This window comes from Puma concolor, chromosome B4 (genome assembly GCF_028749965.1).
Source record: "Puma concolor isolate L17-30 chromosome B4, mPumCon1.1.hap2, whole genome shotgun sequence".
NCBI classification, from domain to species: domain Eukaryota; kingdom Metazoa; phylum Chordata; class Mammalia; order Carnivora; family Felidae; genus Puma; species Puma concolor.
In genome coordinates this window covers 566,602-592,451 of record NC_141673.1, presented here as the reverse complement: position 1 = coordinate 592,451, position 25,850 = coordinate 566,602, and the positions used below count along the sequence as shown (strand labels likewise).

Genomic DNA, 25,850 nt, shown 5'->3' with positions numbered 1-25,850 from the left:
GGGCAAGACAGCAGGGGAAGTGGCATGGGCTGGGGAGAGCTGGACCCTCCGGAGGTGCTGAGGGCCGTGGAAGACTGCCCCAAGGCAAGCCCAGGGCAGCAGTGGGCTCATGCCAGCCCAGACTGGGCAGTGAAGAGCGCCCTGCCTGTGGGAGACGCATGTGCGCCCCCTGGCGTCCACATCCCCCCCACCCCCCCCCCCCCCACCCCCGGGCTCACAGGCAGCAAAGCCTCCTCTGCCTGACAGCGCAGCACCTTCCTTCTCCCCAGGGCGCCTAAAGCTGCAGCGAGTTTCTGGGGGCAGAGGGCCTCTCTCGCCAGGTGCTCTGCAGGCCGACACAGGGCCTGGCTTGGGGTGCAAGGAGCTGAGATGCCAAATTGAGTTTGAGTTTGGGGCTTTGATTAGCATTTTGGAGGCTGAACACGTTGTAGTTGCGGAGCTGAAATTTGTCACCGTGGATCAACAGAAAAGTCCTGGGGCCTACCGGGTTCTCACCCCGGAACGAGGGAAGACCCCCTCCACCAATGAGGCCCCAGGCCAGTTGGAGGCAGGACACAGGTCACTCTCGCTCTGTGTGCTGGTGACGTCACCAGCAGCTCGCAACAAGGTCCCAACCAGGCTTCAAGCCGGCTGTGGCTTAGGGGGATGTGCCCTTAGCCACGAGGGCCCCACGGTCCAGGAGCCAGTGGCTGCCTGCAACTGACATGAGACCAGGCTTCATGAGTTCGTAGAAAGACCGGGGCTGCGGGACAGTGGCTATGGAGGGGAGTGTGCGGCCGGATGCACAACCAGCCCCTCCACCCCTGAGGGAGACCCCTCAGCTGTCTGGACTCAGGGGACCATCGAGTAGCTTTCTCCTCTTCTCTTTTCCTGACGTTCACCTTCTCTGTGAGAGCAGGCCCTTGAGCCTACCCGTGGGTTCAGAGGGGCTCGCTCACGAGCACTGCACTTCTCAGCAAACCCGTGTCATCAGGTCCGTAGGTCCTGGGGCTTTGCAGTCCAGAACGCGTTTTCCAGGTGAAGAGCTCTCCTGGCAGCGACAGTGCATTCCTGTCGAGTGGTGGACACTAAAATCCTTGGGACAGAGGACGCATTTTTCATGCTTAGTGCCAGTGAGGAGTCCAGTGGGGGCAAGGGCGCCTCGGTGGCCAGTGGGGAGCCCAGCCTGGGCACTCAGCACAGCCACAAGCAGGCGTCACAGGCAGCACTGAGCATGTTCCTGCCTCACTATCAGGTCCCAGTCACGGCCACAGCCACCACAGCTGTGGGAGCCTCCAACCGTGCTGTGGAGCCACACAGATGCCAGCAGGCCACCAGGTGTGGTTGGCCTCCCCTCCCAGCAGCTGCCCTACCACCTGATTTGCCAGGGAGCCTCCCTCCCTCTTGCCGGGCCCTGGCAAGCAGGGCAGGATGGCGGTGCGCCCCCCGCCTGCGGCGTGGTGGTGGGATCAAAGCATGGGGCGCCCGGTGGGAGGCTGAGATGGCGAGCAGGCGATGCCTTGCGGGAAAGCGGCGACACCCAGGAAGCTGTTGGGCCCAGAGACGGGGGGAGCCACAAAGAAGAGGAGGTGGGTCGAGAAGCCTTGAGCCAAACCAGTCCAGGGGGCTGGGGCAGGGAGGGGGCGAGAAGAGCGGGTTAAGCGTCTGACTTCAGCTCAGGTCACGATCTCACAGTTTGTGAGTTCGAGCCCTGCGTCGGGCTCTGTGCTGATGGCTCGGAGCCTGGAGCCCGCTTCAGATTCTGTCTCCCTCTCTCTCTGCCCCTCCCCCACTCGCATTTTGTCTCTCCGCCCCCCTCCCCCCCCCCCCCGGAAAACATACACTTAAAAAAAGAATGCGCTCTTCCTAACGAGCCCTGAGAAATGTAGGAAACTGTCAAATAGTTATATCGTACACCTGAGACTAATATAACACCGTACGTTGATTATATTTCAATTAAAAGAAACCAAACCCTCTGTTCAAAAAGTCATTAGAGGTGTGGGAGCACTTCCTGAGGAGCTGGCAGGTGACAGGCCAGGAGAGGGAGGACAGGCAGAAGCAGGCGCCCCCAGGGCTACAATCTGAGATGGGTCTCGGCATTTCTCCTTTTGACAGAAGTGTGACACGCGTGTGCCAGTTTGGCTCTGGACCCGTTTCCATCTCTCTCTTTGCAGGTGACAAAGCTCGTGAACAACTACAGATCCCACCCAGCTCTGCTGGCACTGCCATCCAGGCTGTTCTACCACAGAGAGCTCGAAGTGTGCGCAGACCCCAAGGTGGTGACCTCCCTGCTGGGCTGGGAGAAGTTACCGAAGAAAGGCTTCCCGCTCATATTCCACGGCGTGAGGGTGAGTCGTGCGCCGAGAGTGGTCTAGTGGCCGCGTGAGCCCTCAGTGCTGTTCGTGGGTCTGTGCGTGTTCATCACATGTGGTTTGTTCAAGTCCGTTGTTAGTGGGGCATTCACCAGCTGCCAGTGGGCAGATGGCCACGCTGATGCCGAAGAGTAGAACCAGTAAGGAGGGCTTCTCCCCCTGCAAGGCCGGCCCGTCGGCCACTCAGGTGACTATACACAGAACAGACTCGGAAGTGCTGGCCCAAGTGGGCACTGGAGGGCGGAGGGGCCTGAAGGCGTCGTGTGACTGAGGGGGAGGCTGGGGCGATGCAGAGCTGGGGGAGCTGGGTACCAGGAGGCCCCGTGCCCACCAAGAAGGACCGCACCCCTTGTGAGCCTGTGTCAGGCGAGGGGACTGCTGTGGGGTGGGGACACCTGCCCGTCACCATGGCCTCACCAGGTGGGGGGCTCCCCAGTAGGCAAGAGCTAGATGCTCAGTAGCCCAAAAAGTGCCAACTGTGCCCTAACATCAGAGACTCCGTATTGAAATTTGGTGGTTGTTAGAACCAGAAGTCATCTTTTGCATTAACTGCCCCCGAGTTCTCATCCAGAATTGGGGCTGCGCCCCAACCCCGGGACAGGAGGCGCCGGTGGGGCTGGGGGTGCGTGAATCCAGGTGACGGTGCCACTGCCGTGTGCTCTCTCAGAAGTGGATGGAAGGGGGTGGGGTTGCATGTTCAGCTGTGGCTGTGGAGGGGCTACCCTTTGGACAAAAGAGAATTCAAGGAAAGAGACCAGTCCCTCTCAGCTTGAGACACTCGCCACAGAGCCCTGTTGACCAGTGCTTTCTCCCAACCTCGTATGCCGGTCCCCCTTCCCGGGAACATCCTGCCCCTCTTCTGTCCGTCCTCAGAAGCTTCCCTGTATGTCAGAAAAACAAGTTAGAAAATGTAGCAGAAAGTGTAGAAAATGTCGGAGATCTCCCTGACATTCGCTGGACTTCAGCCTAAGGAGAAGTAAGCAGGATTGCTGCAGGGAGAAAACTGGACCCGAGCGTGTGAAGTGAGACAGGTGATGTTCATGAACAGACAGTCCAGTGTTGTTCTGCCTAAATTAATTCCTATATTTAATGCATAGAAGTCTACATAGAAGTCACAATGGGTTTTTTCATGAGAAATGAATGGATTATAAACGTGCAGATGTGTTTTAAATGTGCAAAAAGTGTTTGTAGCAGAATGAGATACGGAGCCAGTTAGATATACTACAAGCAATAGCCAACAGAAGCATACTTGTAGACTCAAAAAAAAAACAAAAAACAAAAAACATAGGCAGTGAAACAAAGTCCAAAAACATTTATTAAGAATTTTTCAAGGGCCTACTTGTGTCCCAGGCTCCACTCTGGGCCCTGAGCATAAAATGGGTGATGAGGCCTCGGGCTGGGTTGCGGAGAACAGTCGACTGCCATCATTTGAGCAAAAAGGGTTTGGCCTCAGGGCTGCTGTCAAGGCCTGCCCCTTGCACTCCCTCTGCACCCTCACCCGTGGCTCCTGCAGGCCGCTCCAGTCCCCGAGATGCGACGGCAGGCCCCCTCCCTGGCAGGTGCCCCCCTCGTTGAAGTGTTACCTTGACTGACAGCTTCCCCTGCGGAGGCTCTGGAAGGACCTCTGTCTGACTCCTGCTCCGTTCCCGTGCCCAGCACGTCTCAGCAGAAGGAGCACAGCAGAACGTGCCGCGTGAACATCGTGGGGCAGGGCTGAGCCCCGGGGCGGCCCAGGAGGAGCCACCAAGGTAGCTGTGGTCTTGTCCTCCTAGAGAAACGGTCGGAAGCCTGCACCGCGGTGGACAGGTGGCTGATGCCATGGCAGAGTGGAGTAGGACAGCATAGCCCTCTCAGAGCCTGGGATACTTTCTGGTCCCTGACAGGAGAGATGTGACAAGCCCTGGTCTAATTGAAAAGCCAACTTCGGACTGACTTGCATTTTCTCCGCTTTGTTTCGTTGCTTCGTTAATCTTGCTTTGTCTTTAATCATCCCCCTGCTAACGTGCGTATCTATTTTGTTTGTTGTAACTCCTCATCCTCTGAATTAGGCAGATGCCGGGGATGCCGACCTGTACCTTCCTTTCCACGTGTGTCTGCTGAGGGATCTTCTTTCACAACTTTCTGGACATTTATAACTTTCTCTTTCTTCTCTTTTTTTTGATCCACGGGTTACAGAGAAGTATTTTTTTCTTAATTTTCAAGTGGCTGAGAATTCTTTGGCCACCTCTTTTTTGTTGTTTCTAATTTTATTAGGTGGTCAAGAACAATGGCCTGTAAACTCTCTGCTTTTAAAAATTTGCGGCCAACTAGATATCAGGTTGGGTACATATTCTGAGGACATACCCCCGAAAGGTATAGGCTCTATTTGAGGGATGCAAGTTCCGTGTATATTTTTAAACAAACGTTTGGAGTCTGTGGTTCAGCTCCCCTGTGTCCTGATGTCAGCACGCCCGCGGAGGGAGAGGCGCGGTGAGGTCTATATAACTCTCGTTATAGTTGTGCTTTTTTATCAAATCCTCTGTGAATTCCAGTTGCTTCTGCCTTAGGGACTTAACTGCCGAGGTGTTTCCTGCATACGAGTCATGATTGTCTTCCTCCTCATGTTACGTTCTCCCTACTGTTTCTTGTTTCTCGCCTTAAATTCCAACCGGTAACTCATACTAATGTCGCCGTTGCTTGTTTCTTTTTATCTGGTATCGTAGCCCTTCTTTTTCTCTCTTCATCATCTTACCGTACGTATCTTTCTTAGAACAGCCCATTTTCATGTTTAACCCAGTTTGAGAGTCTCTGATTTTAATGAGATAGTCAGTCCAACCTATGCTTTCTTACCTTTATTCCTTCATTTTCACCTTTATTACCAATTTTCATGGTTTCTTCCTTTTCCTTATTTTTTGTAGGTGATTGGTCGCTATTCGGCGTTTTTTCTCTTTCAGTAAGTTCTTGCCTAAGCACCATCACGCTGAAATTGTTTGTAGTTCTCTATTGTCAATCTCAAAGATAAATTACAGGGCAGCTGGCTGGCTCTGTCAGAAGAGCATGCAACTCTTGATCTCAGGGTTGTGAGTTCAAGCCCCATGTTGAGTGTAGAGATTACAAAATAAACTTTAAAAAAAATTAAAAAGGCACCTGGGTGGCTCAGTCGGTTGAGCGTCCGACTTCAGCTCAGGTCACGATCTCACGGTTCGTGAGTTCAAGCCCCGCACCGGGCTTTGCGCTGACGGTGCGGAGCCTGGAGCCTGCTTCGGATTCTGTGTCTCCCTCTCCTTCTGCCCCAGATAAATTACGTACGGCTTAACAACAGCAAAAAACATCCTCAAGGTTAATACAGTCCAATTGCTGTGTCTGGTATTCTCTTTTTTTTTAATTGTGCCAAAATAACATGTGACATAAAATTTACTTTAGCCATTTCCAAATGTACAGTTCAGCAGTGTTAAATGTATTCACATTGTTTTGCATCCAGTTATTAGAACTTTTCCATCTTTCCAGACCGAAACTCTGTCACCATTAAACACTCACTTCCCCTCCTGCTCCCAGGCCCCTGGCGCCCACCACCTACTTCCTGGCTCCGTGAATCTGACTCCTGTAGATGCCTCATATGAGTGGAGTCTTCCAGTATTGTCTTCTGTGATGGCTTATTTCACTCAGCACAAAGTCCTCAGGACACGGGTGTGAGAAGTTCCTTTCTTCTTAAGGCCGAATAACATTCCATTGTCTGGATGGACCGTCTTTGGTTTATCTGTCCATCCACTCACGGACACTTGGGTCGCCTGCACGTTGTAGCTGTTGTTCGGAATGCTGCAAAGTACAGGCATACGGTATGTCTCTGAGACCCTCGAGTGGGATTGCTGGATCACATCGGATTTCCGGTGTCGTTCTTTGAGAAGCCGCCACACCGTTTTCCACAGTGACCGTGCCGATTTACATTCCCGTGGGCCGTGCACAGGGGTCCGGTTTCTCCACATCCTCCCCAACGCTTGTTTTGTTTCTTCGAAGAAACCATGTGTGAGGGGGACCTTGTGGCTCTCACCTGTGTCTCCCTGATTATCGGTGACGCTGAGCACCTGTGCGTGCGTGTGGGTCGGAGGCACGCTCCTTTGATGGCTGGCTGAGAGGGCCCAGGCCTACACGTGGGGAGGGAGGGGGGGCCCGAGTGCGTGCTCACCTGCCTGACTGCAGCCGGCCGCCGCCCTGCAGGCCCCGTGGTCTGCTCTGGCCCCGGCTCCCAAGGTTTGGGCCGCACCGGTTGCTTGTGCCTGTTTGTGGCACGCCCTGTGGTTCCCCGGCAGGGCCCGCATCCCCACCCTCGCCAAGCACCCTGCTCTTTGCCTAGCAATTCCTGCACGTGCATCACCGCCCATCCACTCCTGTCGGCAAATCGCGGGCCGCCCCCAAGCAGCCCTTCTCCGCCGGGGCCCTTGCTGCGGCCGTGGCGGACGTGACCGTGACTGAAGTTAGTCTGCCCACCGGAGTGTGAGGTCTGCAGGAGCACGGGCGTACTTTCTGCCTCACGCGTGCCGTATCCCGACACCTGCTCTGCTCCTTCCTTGTTCACAGCCCCCTTCACAGCACCTGTTGAGGAAATGAAGTCTGGGGGCTGGGTGTGCCATTCTCTTATCTCCGAATTGTAACCCAGGGCAGCGAAGCTCGTGAAGGCAGGAGCCCGTCCTGGTTCAACGCGGCCGAAGCCGTCCAGGTCATGCGCTACTGCTGCCTCCTGGCCAGGGGCATCTCCAGCCAGGTGTCTGCAAGCGATATTGGTGTGATCACACCCTACCGGAAGCAGGTATGGGCCTGCCCACCGCTCCTTTGAGCTGTCGTGTTCACAGAGTCCGGAAGGCGGGTGGAGACCAGCTCCCTCAGGGGGCACCAAGTCCCTCCACAGCCGCTGCACCCCCGGCCTCCCCGCACCCCCGCCAGCCTGCCCCACACCCGTGTCCTGGTGCTCGGACCCTCAGACCCTGCTCCCAGGGGCTGGGGCGCTCCATCTGGGCTTACCTGGCAGTGGGAGCGAGCAGTGGGCCACCATCCGCGTCCTCCTGGGGGACAGTCAAGCTTCCCCCTAGCACTGAGCTTTCGTCTTCTGCGCACTTTTCTCCAAGGTTGCAAACTGGTTTTTACTTCACCAGCACCCATTGGAGACCTTGGTCTCTAGACACACAGTCCAGAACCCGGCATCCTGCTTCTGTGACAGCCGTTCCCATTCCCCCAGGAGCTGGCTCTTTCACAAAGACGTCTGCCCCTGCCTTCCGGCTGCTGTTGTGCAGAGCCTGCTTCCAGGCCTCTGTCCAGCCCCTCAGGCCCCTGGGGTGTGGCGCTCTGGAGCCTGCCCGGCTGTGGGTCCCAGCACCGTCCCCGCTGAGATGGCCAGGCCCGCCCAGCAGCAGGCATGTGCACCTGTGGGGAGAGGGAGACGTCACTCCAGACACTCTGCCCCCTCTCCCTTTCCCCAGTGCACTGTGTCTGAAATCAGAATTTGTGTCCTAATCAACTTAGATGAAATACGATTTGGAAGTGATAAGCAACAGTGCATGTTGGTTAATATCTGGCTTGTGCTTAAATATGTAAAGAAATGGTCAGATTTGTAAAGTTCTGTCCTTTTTTTGTCTGCTTCAAAGGTGGAAAAAATCAAAATTCTTTTGCGAAATGTTGACCTGATGGACATAAAGGTTGGATCAGTAGAGGAGTTTCAAGGGCAAGAATATTTGGTCATCATCATCTCCACCGTAGGTATTCCTGTTTTGAGTGGGGGTGACGGTGTGTGTGACACCACCTGAGGTTCATGTCCTTCCGGTCGAAAGCGGCGGAGGCTGGTCGGTAGCACAGGCGACCACTGGCAGGACGGAGATGTTCCGGAGCCCTCTCGAGCCGTAACTGCAGGGAGCTCTTTAGAAGACGCGACACCTGCAGACAAAAAAATAACCGAAATCCAGCGAGAAGCAGTAAACGTGCTGGTAAAGGTCCCACACGCGGGCCACGGTGGCTCGGTGCTGCCGCCCCAGGAGAACCCGCTGTGACTCTCAAAACTCCATGTTCGTACAGAACGTGTGAGCAGCAGATAAGTTAGGAAATTCAGACACGACGATGGAAGTCAGAATCGCTTACCACTCTACACCCAGAGATAGAGGGTGTCCTGTGTAGACGATGGCGACGAGGCTCCCTCCACACCACTGGTGTTTTTTTCCTTCTTTAACTAAAAATGGGGTTCTGCTGATGTTTAACAGTTTTAAATGCTTTTAAATATCGAGTTTCTTTCCATGCCAAAAAAATGGATACGATACCGTTTTTATTCATTTTCGTGTTTTTTAGGTGCGGTCAAATGAAGACAGGTTTGAAGACGATAGACATTTTTTGGGTTTCTTGTCCAACTCAAAAAGATTTAATGTTGCAGTCACCAGACCCAAAGCCTTGCTGATTGTGCTGGGAAACCCTCACGTGCTGGTCAAAGTGAGTCTGCCGAGGAGGGAAGGGCCTGGGTGGAAGGCGCCGCTTGGGACGGCTTGGGGTTTTGAGGCGGGCTCTTCGGTGTTTCAACAGGACCCCTGTTTTGGTGCATTACTGGAATACAGCATTACGAACGGTGTCTACACGGGGTGCGATCTACCTCCCGAACTGCAGTCACTGCCGGAGTGAGCTCTGTGTCTGTCCTCCAGCTTTTGCCCTGCCCCTCCCTGCCAGCCCACCTCATTCACCTGCTTTCTGTCCAGTGTTGGGATGATGCAGATCGCTTGGGGTCCCTGCAAGAGGCCACAGCCCCCAGGCCTCCAGCCTGAGCTGCTGTGGGGATCCCAGCTCACTGGCCCCCTCCCCTTTCCCCACGTGCAGCTGTGGCTAGACATGCGCCCCCAGGACCGGATCCACAGCCACAGTTGGTAAGGCAGGGCTGCTGGGCCTGGTGCCATACCACAGGGAGCTGCTGTCCCCGTCTCTGTGCTGGGGCCCCTGCAGCCTGCCTTGTACCCTAGCCTTGGCCATGAGTTTAGGGGCCACGGGGTCCGATGGAACCTGCTATTCCCACACCAGCCCATTCCTGCCACTGAATGGTTACTACAACCCATCACCAAAATAAATGTGCACATGGGACACCTGGTGTGGCTTTCCGGCTCGAAATGCACCGGGTGCTGGGAAGCAATTGTGCTTCCGTATGGCCTCTGATCCCTGCAGGCTCACAGACATTCTCCGGGTCCTCGAGCCAGTGTTCCCTTCACCTGCCAGCCGTGTAGAGCCCGGGGCCTCTATGGGGCTTCTGTCTGGGGATGGGTGGCCATGCAGAAGTGGGGTCAGCATCCCACTCACCCAGAACCCTGGTACAGCTCGGTGGGACCCGTCCCCTCTGGCCAAGAAGGTGGCCCATCTGTGCAAATCCTCGGGGACCCATTTCTAGGAAGGGCAGGCAGCATTTACACATTGGGGTCTGCGCCTGTGTGAACAGCACCAGGCTTGGGGACCCACATACCCAGGAGCCCAGTGAAGGCATGAAGTCTCTGGCCGTGCCTCCCAGTGAAGTTGGGGGGTGGGGGGAGGGGTGCACAGCAGCCTGCACAGGAGACAGGATGAGCCCTGGGTTCCGAGATGCCCAGACAGACACCCTCACCGTCCATGAGAAGCAGACCCTGAGACACTGAGGCCCATGACCCCCAGCCCTCGTGCCCAAGAGGACTCCCCACATGAAGACACAGGCCACTGCGTAGACACAGGGGCCTGCGGTGGCTGTACCACTCCTTACTGAGGCTCCGAGTCCCCCTTGTGTTTAGAATACATGACTGCTTCCTCCAGGAAGGCAGCTAGGATGATGCCCTGCATGGGGAGTGTGTGGAGGCCCTGGCAGGGCCCACCCCACGGACACCAGACATGAGGCCAGCTGTTCCCAGGAAGAGTCAGACATGACAGGGCAGCAAGCAGCCCAGGGGCAGGTGGGGTGGGGGTGGGGTTGCTGCTCCGCTGTCCTGCCCAGGCCAGAGGCCAGCAGTGCAGGTCCCAGGGCCAGGCCTTGTCGCCAGAACATGGGGTTCTTGGGTGCTCACCGCCCCTCCCGGGGACACCTACTTCCAAACTCCCCCTTCCCACGGTTCAGGGGCCTGCCCCATTGTGGCGTCTGCTCCTGGAGGCAGATGGGGATACTCCTCTGGCTGCGTGAGGGCTCCTGCTCCCTCCCAGACCTTCACACCGGCCTCCTGAGGGTCTGGGCCTTGGGCGGGTCCTCTGCTCACTCCCAGGGTCTTTTGCCCAGGCAGAGCACTCCGGAAGGGTCTGTGTGTCTTTTCTCAACTTTGGCTTCAGGATCTGGGGAAGGTGTCCTGGGAGCTGGTCGCTGGTGGTGGTTCTGGAACCCTGGATGCTCCTGAATAAACCAAGAGCAAACAGCTGTTTGGGAATGGAGGCAGCCTGACCAGAAACTGCCTTGCACACTCACTTCTTGGGCAGGGCGGGGATCACATGCGTAAAACACACTGAGAGCTGGTCTGAGCGAGGGACCGAGTTCTCTGGTCGTGGAGCACATCTTCACAGGGCGGGAGCAGAGGCCAGGCCTCGGGGACGTCTGGGACTTGTCCCTGACGCTTTCTGTGCGGAGGCCCCGCCCTGGGGAGGCGAGCCTGGGGTCCAGACCTCTGTGCGTGCCTGCCTGTGACAGCCCCACACACTGATGCCCTGCGGCCTGTGGAAGGGGCTTACTTGTGGCCCGTGCAGTCCCACGATGCCACCCAGAGTTGTCCTAGAAATGGGATATGGGTGCACAGGCCCCTGTCCCGTACTGCTTATGCTACTCCAGGGGCAAAAGGGGCAGCAGTGAACGCGTGGGACCCAGTGCCCTTCTCTGGGCCTCAGGGACCACTGTTCCACAGGAGCGGCCAGAGCCTCGCCAAGCAAGCGGTTGGAAACCTTCGTGGCTCAGTGAGAATTCTCTGCTCTCAGGCAACACGGGGCAGCGACCTCATGTACAAAGTGCCATCAGGGGTAAAACGATCAAGGATTTCTGGTGGCAACAACAGTATCGGGCCCAGCTGGGGCCTGGGCGGCGGCTCGAGTCCCCCCATCCCCCCTGTCCTCTCGCCCCCTCCCCCCACCACCAGCCAGAGCCCAAGGCTGTGGCAGGAAGAGGGAGCCATGCAGCGGGAAGGAAAGGGAACCGGCCACGGGGAGCCCGAGCTGTGTCTGCCGCAGACCCAAACCAGCCTTGCCAGAGACACGCCCTTCCTCTGGAATCATTGAACTCAGATCCACGTGAGACACCGTCCCCTCAGAGGCTGCAGGTGGGCAAATGAGAATTGATGGTCCTGCAACGGACAAGGACAGGGCGGGAGGGGAGGAAGATAAGACCTTCCCCACACTGGGGGTCCCAAGGTCACCTCAGGACCTCAGGGCACTAATCAAGGCTCTGTCCCTCAGCCCACTGCTGCCGCCCTGGAGATCCCGTCCTCCCGCTTTACAGGTGGGGACAGGGGCCCCAGTGGTGCAGCCCAGAGCCCATGCTGGCGCCCTGCCCGAGGATGGGGCTCTCCTGACCCCAGACCCCTCACACTTGCGTGCTGTGGGTCAGCTGGTGGCAAAGGGGCTGCACCCAGGAACAAAGCTGTCGCGACAGGAGAACATGCTGGTGTTGCTGCTTCAAGAAATACCCACTTGTGGGGGTGCCTGGGTGGCTCAGTCGGTTGAGCGTCCGACTTTGGCTCAGGTCATGGTCCCACCGTTCATGGGTTCAAGGCCCATGTCGGGCTCTGTGATGACAGCTCAGAGCCTGGAGCCTGCTTTGGATTCTGTGTCTCCCTCTGCCCCTACCTGCCCCCTCTCAAATGTAAATAAACAGAAAAAAAAAAACAAAAAACCACTTTTGGCCTCCTGCACTGGCTGCCCCAGAGCCAGGCACTCTGAGTGGCCTCATGGGACAGCTGCTGGAGTCGCAGTGCCACTGCCCCCTGGCCCCACCCCCACCCCCACCAAAATCACACCCACTGGGCCTCACCCTTGCCCCTCCTCGCCAAGGCGCCGAGTTTTCCTCTGTTGCGTCCCCACCCCCGAGACTGTGGGCCCAGAACTGACCCTTCGCTCCCACCCACACTGCGTCCCAGGGCTGCAACCCCCTGCCGACCCTCCCCCCCGCCCCCCAAAGGTCTGCACCTGCTCAGCCCTGCCCGGCTCTGCAGTGACTGGATGTCCACGCTTGCAAGGGGCCACAGGTGCGGGGCTCGTACTGTGGAGAGGCAGGCGCCAGAGCAATCAGGGTCCTGCAGGCAGCCAGGAGCTGGGCTGGCGTCGCGCAGGGCGGGTGTCCCAGGCCAGGATGCTCTTCAGCAACGGTCTAGAGGGGTTATCGGGGGTGGTGGGAGACCAGGTGGGGTCATTCTGCAGAGGACTCGGTGCACCTGGGCAGGAGGGCACTGAGTGCAGCTTCACTGGGCCCGGAGCAGACAGGAGACGGGGTGGGAGGCCAGGTCCGGTGACCAAGCCGGCGGCTCTGCTGAGCACAGGATAAAGCGCACGGGGTCTGCCCTTGACAGAGTCCCCGCCTACAGGAGGCCAGGGCACCTACAGCAGCGAGGACTCCTGGGGAAACTGAGCGAAGAGGTTCCTGCAGGCAGGTACACTGGGCTTAAGTTCTGTGCTTGAGGATCCTGGAAAGGAAATTTGGAAGCCGTGTACGGTCACTTACTTTAAGTTGCCTACCGTTTCTCTTGTTTAAGACTACTGGTTCCCAGCACGTTGTAAGTGCCCCGGTCCACTTAAAAAGGACCCAGCAAGTTGACCCTTTGTGGCTGGATGCTCTGCCTTATTCCCCCTTCCCGTAGAACTTTGCCCGCCCAAGTATATCCATTGCAAAATGTACTGGGTTGAACGTTGAGGGCATCACAGACCGTCTTCTCCGGGGCACGCGGTGTGTGTGCCAGCCGTCCACACCCCACAGATGCCCCAGGCATGAGCTTTGGCTCCTGAAGAATGAGCAGAAATGACAAAGGTGTGAAGCTGTACCCCTGGGACGGTGGCTGCTAGTCCCCAGAATGAGGGGACAGACAGGAACAGAGCTCCCAGCCAGCCCATAGTCAGTGTGGGGTAGAATGACCCTGTGCTGTTTTGTTGGTTCCTACCTGGCCTCTTGCTCACTCTCTGCTTCTTCTCCAGACCAAATATGTGTATTGAGGCAGCCATTTGTGGGTTTTTTTTTAATGCTTATTAACTTTTGAGAGAGAGTGGGGGGAGGGAGCAGAGAGAAGGAGACAGAGGGTCCGAAGCAGGCTCTGCGCCTGACAGCCCAGCCCGGGCCTTGAACTCACGTGCGGTCAGATCATGACCTAAGCCAAAGTCAGATGCTCAACCAACAGAGCCACCCAGCTCCCCCCCACCCAGCCAGCCATTTGTTTTCAAGTTAATTTTTCTTAGTAATCTTTACACCCAGTGTGGGCTCCGACTCTGAGCCCTGAGATCAAGAGCTGTGCACTCTTCTGACTGAGCCACCCAGGTGCCCTGAGGGAAACACTAGTTTTGATCCGTGAAACCGTAAGACTGAACCTGGTAACAAGAAATTCACCAGGATTCTTGTTCTTTAGTTACCGTAAGTACTTAATCAAAATGACACACGTGTGTTGTAGGTGTTCGTGAGTAAATGCAGAAGTAAACTTGCCCTGGGAAGGCATCGGTTAACACGCTGTCCGTGTTTGTGGCAGAGCACGGCTTACAGCTGCAGTAAGGGTCCATCATTACTTCGGTTTCTGGTTTCTGGTTTTGCCTTTACAGAGATGACTGGATTAAACGTTGGCCACAGTACTGTCACTCGATCTCTCAGAATCCCTCCGTGTGTGAAAAGCTACATGCTAATGTCTCACCACAAGACGGGCAAGCTGTTCCCCAGTGTGGTCCTCCCTGGAGACAGGATTGTGGAGCACGATCCCTCCAGTTCAGCCTGGCCGAGCCAGCCCGGGGCGAGGACAGCAATAGCCCCTGTTCCCCAGTGCTTCCTGCACATTCTCCTGGGGAGAGAACAAAGGAGGGCTGGGCTCCAAGTCTCTGCAGGGTTTGAGCCCAGCCCGGGGTGTCATCCCCGGACACTCTGCTCTGGCCCCCACCCCAGCCCCATCCAGGCTGGGGAGCGAGGACAGCAGTAAGACAGCTGCTGCCATGGGGCGGTGGGGGGCGGCCTCAGCTTGCCTGGGTGCCCCTCCCATGATGTCCAGACGCTCCCCCGCTGGATGGGAGGACAGCAGCCTAGCCTTTCTCACAGCATGCAGGGTCATCGCCACGACTGCACTCTACAACCTGCTGATGCCCACAGGCCAACTCGGCGATCACACCGAGGTCAGCAGCGTTCCTCTGCACCAGATTAACCAGCTAAAACACATCGCAGAAAATGGGATGCCGTGTACAGAGGAACAAAAATTATGTCTAGGACATGACCTAACAAACCCATGCAACAATATTTACAGAGAAATTATTATAATTTTATGACAATATATAAAGAAGATCTAAATAAATGAAGAAACATACTATGTTCATAGATAGGAGAACTTAACAATTGTCCACATTTCAGTCGTCCCCAAGTTAGTATACGTTCAAGCCAATCTCAGTATTCCAGCTAGATTTCCTTTCTGGAAACTTGACAAAGTCTTTCTGAGACGTATATGTGGAAAAGTCAAGGTCATGAGTACCTAAATGGTAATTGAGAAGGAGTAAAGGGGTACCTGCCGATCCATATATTTGGTATATGACAAAGCCATCACAAGGACAAACCCATTCCAGATGTGGTGATGACACCTGGTGGTCTGAGAAAGGATATATTGCTTAGTCAACAGTGTGGGGAAAACCAGCTCATTTTATGGAGAAAAACTAAGCTGCATTTCTACCTCCACACGTGGTCTTCCAGCTAAAAATGTATCTGCTAAAGGAGTAATACTACCTATGGAATTTGCTTGGGTTGCAATCTTCTGGTACAGTCATCTGAAACCTCCAGATTAGAGATTACTTCACCAATTCACGGCAACACCGAAATGAAGCACATTTCAACATATCTGCTTGAAGGCCATGGAAGAATGAGTGTGGAGGGTAAGCTGTCCTGCTCCTAGAGGGACACTGGGATGCCTCTGAGATCTCACAAAGAAAAAAAACTACAAACCATAAAACAAACAAATAAAACAGTGGTCTTGACTACATCTAAATCGAGGATTCCTATCCAGATCCCATGGATAGACCCAACAGACAGACCTGAAGAAGGCCTTACAATGGATTAACCAAAAGGCTGATGTAAGTCCAAGACCTCTTCCAAATGAACCACAGACAGGGACTCTCCATGTGCAGAAGGCTTGACCAGGCGATAACCCACTGGTAACCAGAAAAAGGCAAACTGAAAACACTGAAACCACATTCCAGCCCTTAGAATGGCACATACCAGAAAGCAAATAATGACAAGAGCTGGGAATGTTAGGGGACAGAACTTCTCTTTTCTGGGAAGAGTGTGGTCCAGCCTTTCTGGAAAGCAACCTAGTAAGTGCCCAGCAGGACCGCTGGCAGGGGGAGGGGGGAGGAGGGGGGGAGGGAGGAGGGGGGGAGGAGGGGGGAGGGGGTGTCCCAGAGGGCTGTAGGGATGTCCATGCCATTATCCAGGGCCACCTGGGTTAGATGGGGAGTGTTTGGGATATCTAGGGACCATCTAGGTTATTTTTGAGGGTGTCTGGCTTATCTGGGGGGGGGGGGGTCTGGATTATCTGGGGGATGTGAGGGTTATGGGGGGGCATCAGGGGTTTGGGGGGTGTGGCTGGCTTATCCAGGGGCAGCTGGGCATTAAGGGAGTTGGGTTGTATGTGGGTGTCTGGGTTGCAGGGGGTGGGTGCCCTTGTTACCGGAGGGATGGGAAATTGAAGGCAGCCCCCTCAGTATGTAGTAGACAAGTAAAACGGGCTGGAAGCCAAGGGTGGGCATCCATCGTTCAGAAACATAATCTTGAAAAGTGCGGAGACCCTCAAGAAAGGTGGAGACATGCAGAGTGTGGACAGAGTGCAGGCTTGTTGCCGGGCGCCCCCTCTGTCAGCCCCCACGCGGGGCTGTGGGCTGACTGGCTCACCGCAGTGGTCCGGGACCTATGAACATTGGTGCCCAGGACACAGGAACTGCAGAAGCAAGTTAAAGCTGCGACCAGAAGTATCTCACAAAGGCAGCACATGTGTGTCCCAAAATAGTGGGAAGGGGGCCGGCCATGAAAGAATCCAAGGAAACACTGACGAACCGCCGCGGGTCTTGCAGGCAGCGGGGCAGACCCCGCCGAAGTGTGCGCGCAGTTGTTCGGGAGGACGCCCGCCGGGGGGGGGGGCGGGGACGAAGATCAGGAAGGGGTGCCAGCACCCCAGAGCCTCCACCGGGAGCTGGCACAGGCCGGCCCCCAGCGTGTCTGTCGAATGAGGCAAAGGGACAAGTGGCTGGGGCGGGTGACAGGGAGGAGGTGCAGGGCAGGGTAGGAAGCGGGGCCGCGGGAGGTGATGCAGGGCGGGCGGGAAAGACGCCCCGCAGTGTCCGCGGGCCGCGGCCCCAGACCGGGGAGGGGTGCCCAGGCCCCCGCGCGCGCGTCCAGGCCCCGGGCAGGGAGTTGGCGGAGGCGGCCGGAGGCGGGACGACGACACCCCCTCCTCGCCGGGGCGGCTCCCGCGGCCACGAGCCGGGCGAGGCCCCCACCCCCCCCCCAACCCCGAGCAAGAGGAGGAGGGGCGAGCCGGCGTTAATTCATTTTATTTAATTTAAATCTTTTTTGCAAAGTCATCGCCCGCGCCGCAGCTGCGTGGCGGGGGGAAGGGGGGGCGGGGGGGCGGGGGGGGCGGAGCCACGCCGCGAGTCGCCGCAGGTAAACAGCCCCCTCCCCGCGGTGGGAGCGGGGCCCCGGCCCCAGCCAGGGACAGCGGCCGCCGCCCCCGCCGGAGGGACGCGCCAGGCCCGGCCGGGGCTGCAGCCGAGGCGGGGGCGGCGGGGGCGCGGGCGGCCGGACCCCTGCCCGCGGGGGCGGCCGAGCGCCCCCCACCGCCGCGCCGGCCCGGCGCCCGCCCCCGCCGCGCCCCCCGCCCCGCCGCCCCGCGCCCCCCGCCCCGCCGCCCCGCCCGCGCCCCCGGGCCGCGCCCCCGCCCCCCATGCACCACCTCCTGCAGCAGTCGGCGGACATGGCGACCGCGCTGCTGGCCGGGGAGAAGCTGCGCGAGCTGATCCTGCCGGGCGCGCAGGACGACAAGGCGGGCGCGCTCGCCGCGCTGCTGCTGCAGCTCAAGCTGGAGCTGCCCTTCGACCGCGTGGTCACCATCGGCACCGTGCTGGTCCCCATCCTGCTGGTCACCCTGGTCTTCACCAAGAACTTCGCAGGTGAGGCTGGGGGCGCGCCCCGAGTCCCCGCCCCGGCGGCCCGCCGCCGGCCACCAGCTCGGGCCCGGGCTGGGGCTGGGGGTGGGGGTGAGGGGCCTCCCAGCGCGCCCCCGAAGGCCGCCCCCCTCCTCCCCGCATCGTCGCCCCTGTGTCGCCAGGCGCCCGGGGCTGCCTGCGAGACCCCCCCCCCCCGCCTCGGATGCATTGTTCCCACTCTCCGCGCGCGCCCCGCCAGCAGCGGGTGGACCCGTCCGGGACCCGGTGGTCTCAGGCGTAAATGAGGCTCGGGGTCTGGCAGGCGAGCCCGGGAGGGGGAGTGGGCAGGCTCTGAGCGGAGGAGGAGTGGAGAGAAGGACAGCTGATGCCAAAGGCCGGCAGAGCGCCCGCGCGGCAGGCGGAGTGCGGGGGGTCGGGCTCGCCGCGAGGGTCCCGGAGAAGCGGGCGGGTTCCGGCCGGCGGCGGGGAGAGGCCTTGGTCCGGGCGCCGCGAGCCCGCGAAGGGACGCCGCGGAGGAGGTCCGGGAGGCTGGGCCGAGCACCCTGCTGGCGGGCAGTGGACCCTCCTGGCCACGCCGGAGGCGGGGAGCCTGTGAGGCCGGTGCAGGTGGAAGACGGGGCTCGACAGGGGCAGAGACGGGAACCAGCTCAGGGGGAGTCCGAGATGTCGAGGCCGCAAGTGGCTGTCAGGGGGGCACCAGGAAGACCCTGGTTGAGGTGGGTTGAGGAGTGGGAGGAGGCACGGAGCCGGGGGGGCGGTGAGGAGGAGGAGAGTGGTGGGCAGTGCCCCGGCCCTCCCTAAGGAGCCGGTCGGCCAGGCGGAGGCTGCTGGCTGGCTGGAGGCAGGGAGTGGCGCCCCCCCACCCAGATCTGGCTGGCGATGGGTCCAGGGGGGCCCCTCAGCATTCCACTGGCCATGCTCGAGGGCCAGAGGTGCCGGCCCAAGGCAGAGGGGGTGGGGGCTCCTGTGCACCCCTCCAGGAGGGACATGTGACCCTGTCCCCTGAGTGACATTGGCAGACCTTCTTGCACTCTGCATTGGTTCTGCCTCAAAGGGCTCGCTTTTTAGGGGTCCTCATGACCTGGGAACTTCAGACCTGAGTGGAGTACGTGCCCAGACACTCAGACACGCCCAGGACAGGACATTCCCTCGGGGACGGGAGGCTCCACGCGCTCAGACACAGGTGTGACCCACAAGTGTCACTCAGGGCACATGTGGATGTGTTCCGTTTCTAACGCTACTGGATCAAATATGCACAAACTTGGTGATTCAAAACAACAGAACAGCTGTCACAGTCTGGGGACCACAGGTGCAAAATCCAGGTGTGGGCGGGGCCTGGCTCCCAGAGGCTCCGGGGAGGGTCCCTCCTGTCTCTCCAGTTTCTGCGGCTTCCTCACCCAGTCTCTGCTTCCATTTTCACAAGGGCACCTCCTCCCTGGGTGTCTGGGTCCAAATTCCTCTTTTTTACGAGGACTCCAGTCATTGGGTTGGGGCCACCCTACTCCAGTGTGATCTGATCTCGATCACATCTGCAAAGACCCTATTTCCAAACAAGGTCAGATTCACAGGTACCAGAGGTCGGGACTTGGAACATCTTTTCGGGGGACACGATTCTGTCCCCTACAGATGTGCACAGTGGGGCAGGCTCAGGACTGTCATCCTCAGGTGACTCTCCTGTCTCCTCCATTCTGAGGTTCTGTGAGTCCAGCTCACCCCGTGTGGAGCCTCAGTGCCCCTCTGCATCCAGCCAGGCTTGGGCTGTTGGCGTTTCCCAAGTTCATCCTTCCTCCCTGGTCCGGGGGGGCGCCCTGAGCCTTCCTGTGCCGGCCTGCCCCTCCACATTGACCTACATTTGCACACTGACATGCATGCGTCCACCTGGGCCCCTGAGCATGGACAAGGCAGGCCTTGTGAGCCTGGCCCCCTGTGACCTGGCATGCCCCGTGGAACACGCCTGGCCTTGGGGGTCCAGGGCTGCCCCAGGATAGTGTGTCCCAGATCACGGAACAAAGCAGGGCTGGCACCAGCTGATCAAGTGTTCTCTCTTGCGTCGCTGAGATGCGTTGCTCCAGCGGTCGCTCCCCTCGCCTGGACTAAGGTTCGAGGCAGGACGGTGGCTTTGTTGTAGTCTGAAGTGACCCATCTCCTGGTGCTTCACACAGAGCTTAGAAGCACCCACGTCCCCTCCCCATCCCCAGGCCCAAGGACAGTGGGGCGCAGGAAACAGCGCCCTGCAGGCAGGAACCACATGTCCACAGGGTGAACTTCCAGGAGAGACCCTGCGACGACACATGGGGACGGGCTGGGGCAGGACTGCAAGAGAGACATGAGGTCAGAGGTTCTGGAGGCCCCTCTGCCCAGCCCCCACCCCGGACAGGAGCACACTTGGGGACCCCGTCCCCCCAGCACCATATCGGCATCCATCTGTGAAGGTGTCGGCCCAGGGGCAAGGGTCCAGCATGTGCCCTGTGGCAGCCAGAAGGATCCATGACCCGCCTGCTGGGAGCTGGCTGGGGGCACGGGCCTCCAACACTCCCCCGCCGACCCTGCCCAGGGTGGATGCCCGGTGCCTGGGTCCTCACCGCGTGAGGGTCCCCCTGGAGCAGGGTTTGCCTATCGGGGACACGACAGTAAACACTGTGGCACCACCCAGCGTGGTGAGGCGCTGATGCGGTGGCGCTGGCCTCCTGGCCTAGAACCTGGCACATCCCCAGAGTGGGGGGCAGCGGGCAGCAGGAAGACCGCATGGCTCCCGGCCAGGGTTGCTGCGAGCAGCCCCCCCCCCCCCCCCGCCAAAACCGGCACCGACCCCTGAGCAGTGGACAGAGGGGCCAGATGGGCAGACAGCCTCAAGGGAAGCCGGGGTCCTCAGACGTTATACGGGGTCCGCGCAGGGGAACCGACAACTGCTTTTTCTTGAAGTGGCCCCACGTGACCTGGGCGTGCCACTCTAGCCTGGAGGCGTGCAGGTGTCCCCAGAGTGTGTGCCCTTTTCCAAAAGAAAAGAAGGCAAGCGCTTTGCCCCTCCCAGGACTGGTGAGCCTGAGGTCCCGGGGGGGTGGGGGGGGCGCTGAATGGTCTCGGGGGAGGGGTGCCACACATGTCAGGGGCCAAGTCTCCCTGGGAGGATGTGGGGGCCACGAGCCAGGTCTGGGGGTGGGATCTCGGCAGCACTGGAGGAAGGCCGCTGACCCGCTCTGCATGGTGAGAGGGGTCCAGCTGGCCCGACGGCAGAGTGGCCGGGTCCTTCAGTGGCCATGAGCCTGGGGAGCCAGTGCTGCAGACGGCACCGAGCCTGCCAGGTGGGGGCCCCCTGCAGCACCAGACGCATTCTTTTGCTGTGGTTTTTGTGCCCGTCATCACCGGGGAGGGAAAACAAAGCCCAGGGACGGCCACTTTTCCCGCAGTTCGGGCGGCATCCACTGTTCCTGGTGGCAGACACTGCGGTCCTGCTGGTGAGGCTTCATGTCAGGTTCCAGGTCCCTGCCCTTGCCCACCTAGCGTCTGGGATTCCCAGGTCTGCCGTTCTCCGGGACAATGGGTCTTGGACGGGCACCCCTCACCCCTGCACGGCAGGCAGGGCCCACATCTATAAGTGCCCTTGGCCAGGTGGGACCTGCCCCGGCCATCTGCCCTCTTAAAGACGAAGCCGCGGGCAGTGCAGGGCCAGGGGTCTAACTCTGCCGCCGGAAAAGGGCCCTGGGCCGAGGGGCCTGTCCTGCTGCCCTCTGGGATTGGGTTTCCCCCGGTGCACACAGAGACTCTTTGGATATGGAGAGGGACCTGAGGTTTGAAGTGCAGGTCAGTCGCGGGTGGGGGCTGGGGCTGGCAGGGCTGTACCCACCCCCCCCCCACCCTGTGCCACAGCCAACTGCTGGGGGGTGGGTGGGGGGGAACCTGGGTGAGACCTCCGTGCCCCGGGCTGGTCGTAAGGGATGGAGCATCTCCTGGGCCCCGGAGCCTTTCTGTGTGGGGAACAGCAGGCCCCAGCCCGAGTCTCCTGTCTGCCCCCAGAGGAGCCCATTTACTGCTACACGCCGCACAACTTCACTCGCGACCAGGCGCTGTACGCTCGCGGCTACTGCTGGACGGAGCTGCGGGACGCGCTGCCCGGCGTGGACGCCAGCCTGTGGCCGTCGCTGTTTGAGCACAAGCTGCTGCCCTACTCGCTGCTGGCCTTCGCGGCCATCATGTACGTCCCCGCGCTGGGCTGGGAGTTCCTGGCCTCCACCCGCCTCACCTCGGAGCTCAACTTCCTGCTGCAGGAGATCGACAACTGCTACCACCGCGCCGCCGAGGGCCGCGCCCCCAAGATCGAGAAGCAGATCCAGTCCAAGGGGCCCGGCATCACGGAGCGCGAGAGGCGCGAGATCATCGAGAACGCCGAGAAGGAGAAGAGCCCGGAGCAGAACCTGTTCGAGAAGTACCTGGAGCGCCGCGGCCGCAGCAACTTCCTGGCCAAGCTGTACCTGGCGCGGCACCTGCTGATCCTGCTGCTCAGCGTGGCGCCCATCTCCTACCTGTGCACCTACTACGCCACGCAGAAGCAGAACGAGTTCACGTGCGCGCTGGGCGCGTCCCCGGACGGGCCGGCAGGGGGCGCGGCGGCGGGGGCGGCCGCCGTGCGCGTCAGCTGCAAGCTGCCGTCCGTGCAGCTGCAGCGCATCGTGGCGGGCGTGGACATCGTGCTGCTGTGCGCCATGAACCTCATCATCCTCGTCAACCTCATCCACCTCTTCATCTTCCGCAAGAGCAACTTCATCTTCGACAAGCTGCACAAGGTGGGCATCAAGACGCGCCGGCAGTGGCGCCGCTCGCAGTTCTGCGACATCAACATCCTGGCCATGTTCTGCAACGAGAACCGCGACCACATCAAGTCGCTCAACCGGCTGGACTTCATCACCAACGAGAGCGACCTCATGTACGACAACGTGGTGCGGCAGCTGCTGGCCGCGCTGGCCCAGTCCAACCACGACGCCACGCCCACCGTGCGCGACGCGGGCGTGCAGACCGTCGACCCCAGCGCCAACCCCGCCGAGCCGGAGGGCTCCGCCGAGCCGCCCGTGGTCAAGCGACCGCGCAAGAAGATGAAGTGGATCCCCACCAGCAACCCGCTGCCCCAGCCCTTCAAGGAGCCGCTGGCCATCATGCGCGTGGAGAACAGCAAGGCCGAGAAGCCCAAGCCCGTGCGCCGCAAGACGGCCACCGACACGCTCATCGCGCCGCTGCTGGACGCGGGGGCGCGCGCCGCGCACCACTACAAGGGCGGCGGGGGCGACGCGGGGCCCGCCCCCGACAAGAAGCATGCGCGCCACTTTTCCCTGGACGTGCACCCCTACATCCTGGGCACCAAGAAGGCCAAGCCCGAGGCCGTGCCCGCCGCCGCCCTGCCCGCCTCCCGGAGCCAGGAAGGGGGTTTCCTGTCCCAGGCGGAGGAGTGCGCGCTCGGCTTGGCCGCAGCCCCCACCAAAGGTAGGCAGCTGGGCACCCCGGGCCCCGGGGAAGGCAGCCCCCCCCGCGCGCCGTCCTCCCGGAACCGCGTGAAAGGCGCTGAGGAGCCGGCTGGGTGCGCGAAGCTGGTGGGCGGCTGGGGGGGAGGGGGAGGCGGGGCAGCCTCCAACCTGAGGGGACATTGCAGGCGGGCCCTGCCGGGCCCCCGTGAAGCAGATAGGAGAGCCCCAGGGGGATAGGACAGTAGGGTCACTCCGGCTCCAGAGAAGGGTCTGGAAATGGGCACTGCCGCTCCCGAGGCCGCGGGAGATTGAGCCCAAACAGGCTGAGTGGGAGGTGGTGGCGCAGAGGGGGTCGGCCTGGCCCCGCCTGGCTAAGGAGGCTGAAAGAGAGAGAATCAAGCCCTCGCGGGGCACTCGGGGTGGGGGTGGGGGGGGCCTTAAGCCACAGCCCGCCCTCCCACGGCCAGCCTGCCTGCCGCGGTGGGTCTGCCCTGGTGGAGAGAGGGGTGGCCCGAGGGTGTGACGTGCCTGTGTTCCTGGCTGTTGGCAGACGCTCCGCTCCCCGAGAAGGAAATCCTGTACCCCGCAGAGCCAGCCCGTGCCACGCTTCCTCCCGGGGGCCCGTTTCATGTCTGCTCGCCCCCCGCAGCCCCCGCCACAGCCCCTCTGTCGCCAGCCAGCCTGGGCAAGCCCGACCCCCTGGCTATGCTGAGCCGCAACGCCACGCACCCGCTGCTGCACATCAGCACGCTGTACGAAGCCCGGGAAGAGGAGGACGGGGGCCCCCGGGCTCCCCCGGACGTGGGCAGCCTCATCGCCATCCCCCCGCCCCAGCAGATGCTCATCGCCACCTTTGACGAGCCCAGGACAGTAGTGAGCACTGTGGAGTTCTGAGGGGCAGGGCTGCCCGGCCGCCACAGAGCAGCGCATGGCCCGGCAGTGCCGCTGACCGCAGCCCCGAGTGGGTGTGGCCCCTCTGCTTTGCCCCCCAACCGCCCGCACCTCCTGGCCTCCTGTCCGCATGCCACGGGGCCCGGCACCTTGCCCACCCGGCCCCCGAGGCAGCACCGCCGGGGTGCCGGCCGGGCCAGGGGCTGGCCTCGACCCCAGCGGAGCCCCCAGCCGGCAAGGCCTGGAGCCGCCTTCCCCCTCCCCCCGCAGCAGGCGCTCAGCTGTGAGATTGAAGAGTGTATTTTTTTAGTCCATTTTGTCTTGGGTCCGGGATGCCGGCCCTGAGGGGCCAGGCTGTGGCAGGACGCCTCTAGTCCTGAGCCTGGAAGGAGGCTGGGGGTGAGCACACCGCCAGGCCTAGCCGTGCCCGAGGGGCCATGCTCAGGTTTCCCCGCTGCAGGGACCAGGAGCCCCGGGGCGGGAGGTGCCGGGGCCCACCCTCCATCAGATCAACATATGCACTTTCTCCTCGTACCCCGACATACCCGTACTTTATTTTACTATGATTACTGTAACTACCGAGTGTACGTATTATCAGGACACAGGACGGCGTGTGCGTGGGCGCGTGAGCGAGAGGGCCAGGGCGCCAGCGTGCAAGTGGATGTGTGCGTGAGTGGGCACGAGCGGGCGGGCGCCAGCGCGAACGCACGGGTGTGTGACTGGGCACGGGGCTGAGACGGTGTGGACGCCAGCGTGCAAGGGAAGGAGTCCAACGCAATAACCACGTCCCCCCACCCAGGCCACCAGCCCCCCACCCGAGGGCCCACGCTGCTTCCCGTGGGCACCCAGGGCTGGCGCTCGGAGGGTCTGTCCCTATTACCTCAGCCACGGTGACAACGTGACAGTATTAACAAGGTAGCACCGAGCATATCAATAAATATTATTCTGATACCGCCCGAGTCCCGTGTGGTCCGTCTGCAGGAGGCCTGTGCTCTGAGCTTCCTGCGTCAGGGCGGTTCTGCTCACCACGGTCACGGGAGGCCGTGGGAGGTGCCCCGCTGCCCTCCAGATCACCTTGGGGGCTCTACCGCACCCACAGTCAAGCGTTTATCACTTGTCGTTGACAGGTTGTGGCCTCTTAACATGCCCGCCCTCTGCGCCATGGGGTGACTCAGGTGAGCCCTGCCCCATCGGGGCTCGCAGACGCAGCAAAGACAAAGGCGTGAGCCCCCAGGAAGCTGCCCCCTCCATCGGATGCTTGGGGGGCAGGGGCCTGTTGGGTACACTCAGGGGAGCAGGGAGAGCCGAGAACACTTCCCGGAAGAGGCACCCTCGATGTGGTCTGGGGGTGCTCATGATATTACAGGGACCCAGGACAGGGCACCTTCAACACTGGGCCCAGGACTCAGCTGGGGCTGAGGGCAGTCCCATGGGTCCACCTTGCAGCCACACGCCCTCCAGTCCATGGCTGATGACCCCGAGAATCTGAACAGGGGCTCCTTGGAGGCAGCGAGCTGGGGAAGCCAGACCAGCAAACTGTGGGCGCTAGGGCAGGCGGGTGCCGGCCTCACACGGTCAGGCTTGGCAGAGATCAAGTGGGCCCACTTGCTGTGCCACAGAGACCTGACTGGCCCGGCCCCCTGGGATCCCCTCGGCAGGCCTGTCCGTGGGGGGAGCCTGACCTTCCCCAGGGCTGGGTGATCATTCAGAGACACAAGCAAAGGACTGCATCCCTCCATTGACTTCGAACGCAAGTTTCACCATCACTCTGGTCTGGGGAGGCCAGCAGATCAGGGGACAACTGCCATCGGAAAGACAGCTCATCACTCACAGGTCCCAA

At 60.2% G+C, this 25,850-nt stretch overlaps 2 protein-coding genes and 1 long non-coding RNA gene across 6 annotated transcripts in view; 2 read left to right on the top strand and 1 right to left on the bottom strand.

Annotated features, from left to right (window-relative positions):
* The window catches only part of MOV10L1 (Mov10 like RNA helicase 1), a 73,312-nt gene extending 63,881 nt beyond the window's left edge, over positions 1–9,431 (top strand). For 3 of the 4 annotated variants that reach the window (XM_086711939.1, XM_086711938.1, XM_086711940.1), the window contains exons 22-27: positions 2,154–2,327; positions 6,985–7,134; positions 7,967–8,074; positions 8,658–8,795; positions 8,886–8,977; positions 9,174–9,431. In XM_086711939.1, coding sequence (XP_086568065.1) covers positions 2,154–2,327; positions 6,985–7,134; positions 7,967–8,074; positions 8,658–8,795; positions 8,886–8,977; positions 9,174–9,183 — 672 coding nt within the window. In that variant the 3' untranslated portion in view covers positions 9,184–9,431. Of the gene's footprint in view, positions 1–2,153; positions 2,328–6,984; positions 7,135–7,966; positions 8,075–8,657; positions 8,796–8,885 lie in introns of all 4 variants that reach the window. The other variant, XM_025926601.2, reaches the window with a different exon arrangement.
* LOC147578803 (uncharacterized) lies at positions 6,636–14,457 on the bottom strand. The gene is made up of 3 exons (XR_015253200.1): positions 12,465–14,457; positions 7,347–8,252; positions 6,636–6,920 (listed from the first exon to the last, which is right to left on the bottom strand). It is a non-coding gene; the product is annotated as an uncharacterized LOC147578803 (long non-coding RNA).
* Positions 14,458–17,414: 2,957 nt separating this feature from the next.
* Positions 17,415–24,961, top strand: PANX2 (pannexin 2). Its single transcript, XM_086711929.1, has 3 exons — positions 17,415–17,669; positions 21,681–23,138; positions 23,670–24,961. The coding sequence occupies exons 1-3, from the start codon at positions 17,444–17,446 to the stop codon at positions 24,011–24,013; spliced, it is 2,028 nt and encodes a 675-aa protein (XP_086568055.1). The 5' UTR covers positions 17,415–17,443; the 3' UTR covers positions 24,014–24,961.
* The last annotated feature ends 889 nt before the right edge of the window (positions 24,962–25,850 follow it).